The following is a 1227-nucleotide window of genomic DNA, read 5'->3' as shown; positions in this document are numbered from 1 at the left end:
CGTGCAAACATATGGTATTTGTCCTTCTCTGCCTGACTTATTTCGCTCAGCAGAACACCCTCAAGGTCCATCCATGTTGCTACACATGGCCAGATGTCATTCTTTCTCATTGCCGTATTTTATTTTACTTTTTAACATTTATTCATTTTTGAGAGACCGAGCATGAGTGGGGAAGGGTCAGAGAGAGGGAGACACAGAATCCAAAGCAAGCTCCAGGCTCTGGGCTGTCAGCACAGAGCCTGATGTGGGGCTCGAACTCACGAACCATGAGATTATGACCTGAGCCAAAGTCAGATGCTTAACCAACTGAGCCACCCAGATGCCCCCAAATGTTTCAAATAATCAAAACAGAATGAGTAGTCTAATTTAAAAAATGACAACTCCTCAACCCTTTCCAGAATTAACGAATGTTGACTCACTGCTTTATTAACTTTAAATCTTTCTGCAAAATAATATGCATAGAGAAGGCATCTCTCCATTTAAGTCTTTTCTTTCCCAACATGGTGCTTGCACTTGGCGATATTCCTGCTTGCCTAGGAACCAACATTTCATTGCCTTCTTACCGCATCATTTCCATCAGGTTCATTAGCAATATGGAACTCAGAAATGAAACAGGCATTCTAGAATTTCTTCTCATGGAAGTGACAGAGAATCCAGATATGCAGTCCCTCGTCTTCAGCCTGTTCCTGTTCATATATCTGGTCACCATCCTGGGAAACCTGCTCATCATCCTGGCCGTCATCTTGGACTCCCACCTCCACACCCCCATGTACTTCTTCCTCTTCAACCTGTCTTTTGTTGACATCTGTTTCACCTCCACCACCATCCCAAAGATGATTGTGAATATCCAGACACAGAGCAAGTCCATCAGTTACACAGGCTGCCTCACCCAAACCTGCTTTGTCCTGGTTTTTGCAAGTTTGGACAGTTGTATTCTTTCAGTAATGGCCTATGATCGCTGTGTGACCATTTGTCATCCACTGAGGTACACAGTCATCATGAACCCCCATTTCTGTGGCCTTTTGATTCTTCTTTCTCTGTTTATTAGCATTGTGGATGCCCCAATGCACAGTCTGATGGTGTTGCCACTGACCTTCTGCACAGACCTCGAAATCCCTCTCTTCTGTGAAGTAGTTCAGGTCATCAAGCTTGCATGTTCTGACACCCTCATCAATAACATCCTGATATATTTTGCAGCTAGCGTATTTGCTGGTATCCCTGTATGTG

The 1227-nt window shown here is 44.0% G+C and overlaps 1 protein-coding gene across 1 annotated transcript; it reads left to right on the top strand.

Annotated features, from left to right (window-relative positions):
* Positions 1-578: 578 nt before the first annotated feature.
* LOC120227816 (olfactory receptor 7G1-like) lies at positions 579-1220 on the top strand (the record flags this gene model as incomplete). Its single annotated transcript, XM_039225831.1, has 1 exon — positions 579-1220. A coding segment is annotated over exon 1 (627 nt), but the record flags the coding sequence as incomplete, so codon positions are not given.
* Between the last annotated feature and the right edge of the window lie 7 nt (positions 1221-1227).

The sequence above is a fragment of the Hyaena hyaena genome, unplaced genomic scaffold (assembly GCF_003009895.1).
Source record: "Hyaena hyaena isolate Hyena2069 unplaced genomic scaffold, ASM300989v1 scaffold_4913, whole genome shotgun sequence".
Lineage (NCBI taxonomy): Eukaryota > Metazoa > Chordata > Mammalia > Carnivora > Hyaenidae > Hyaena > Hyaena hyaena.
This window is presented reverse-complemented; position numbering and strand designations above follow the sequence as displayed.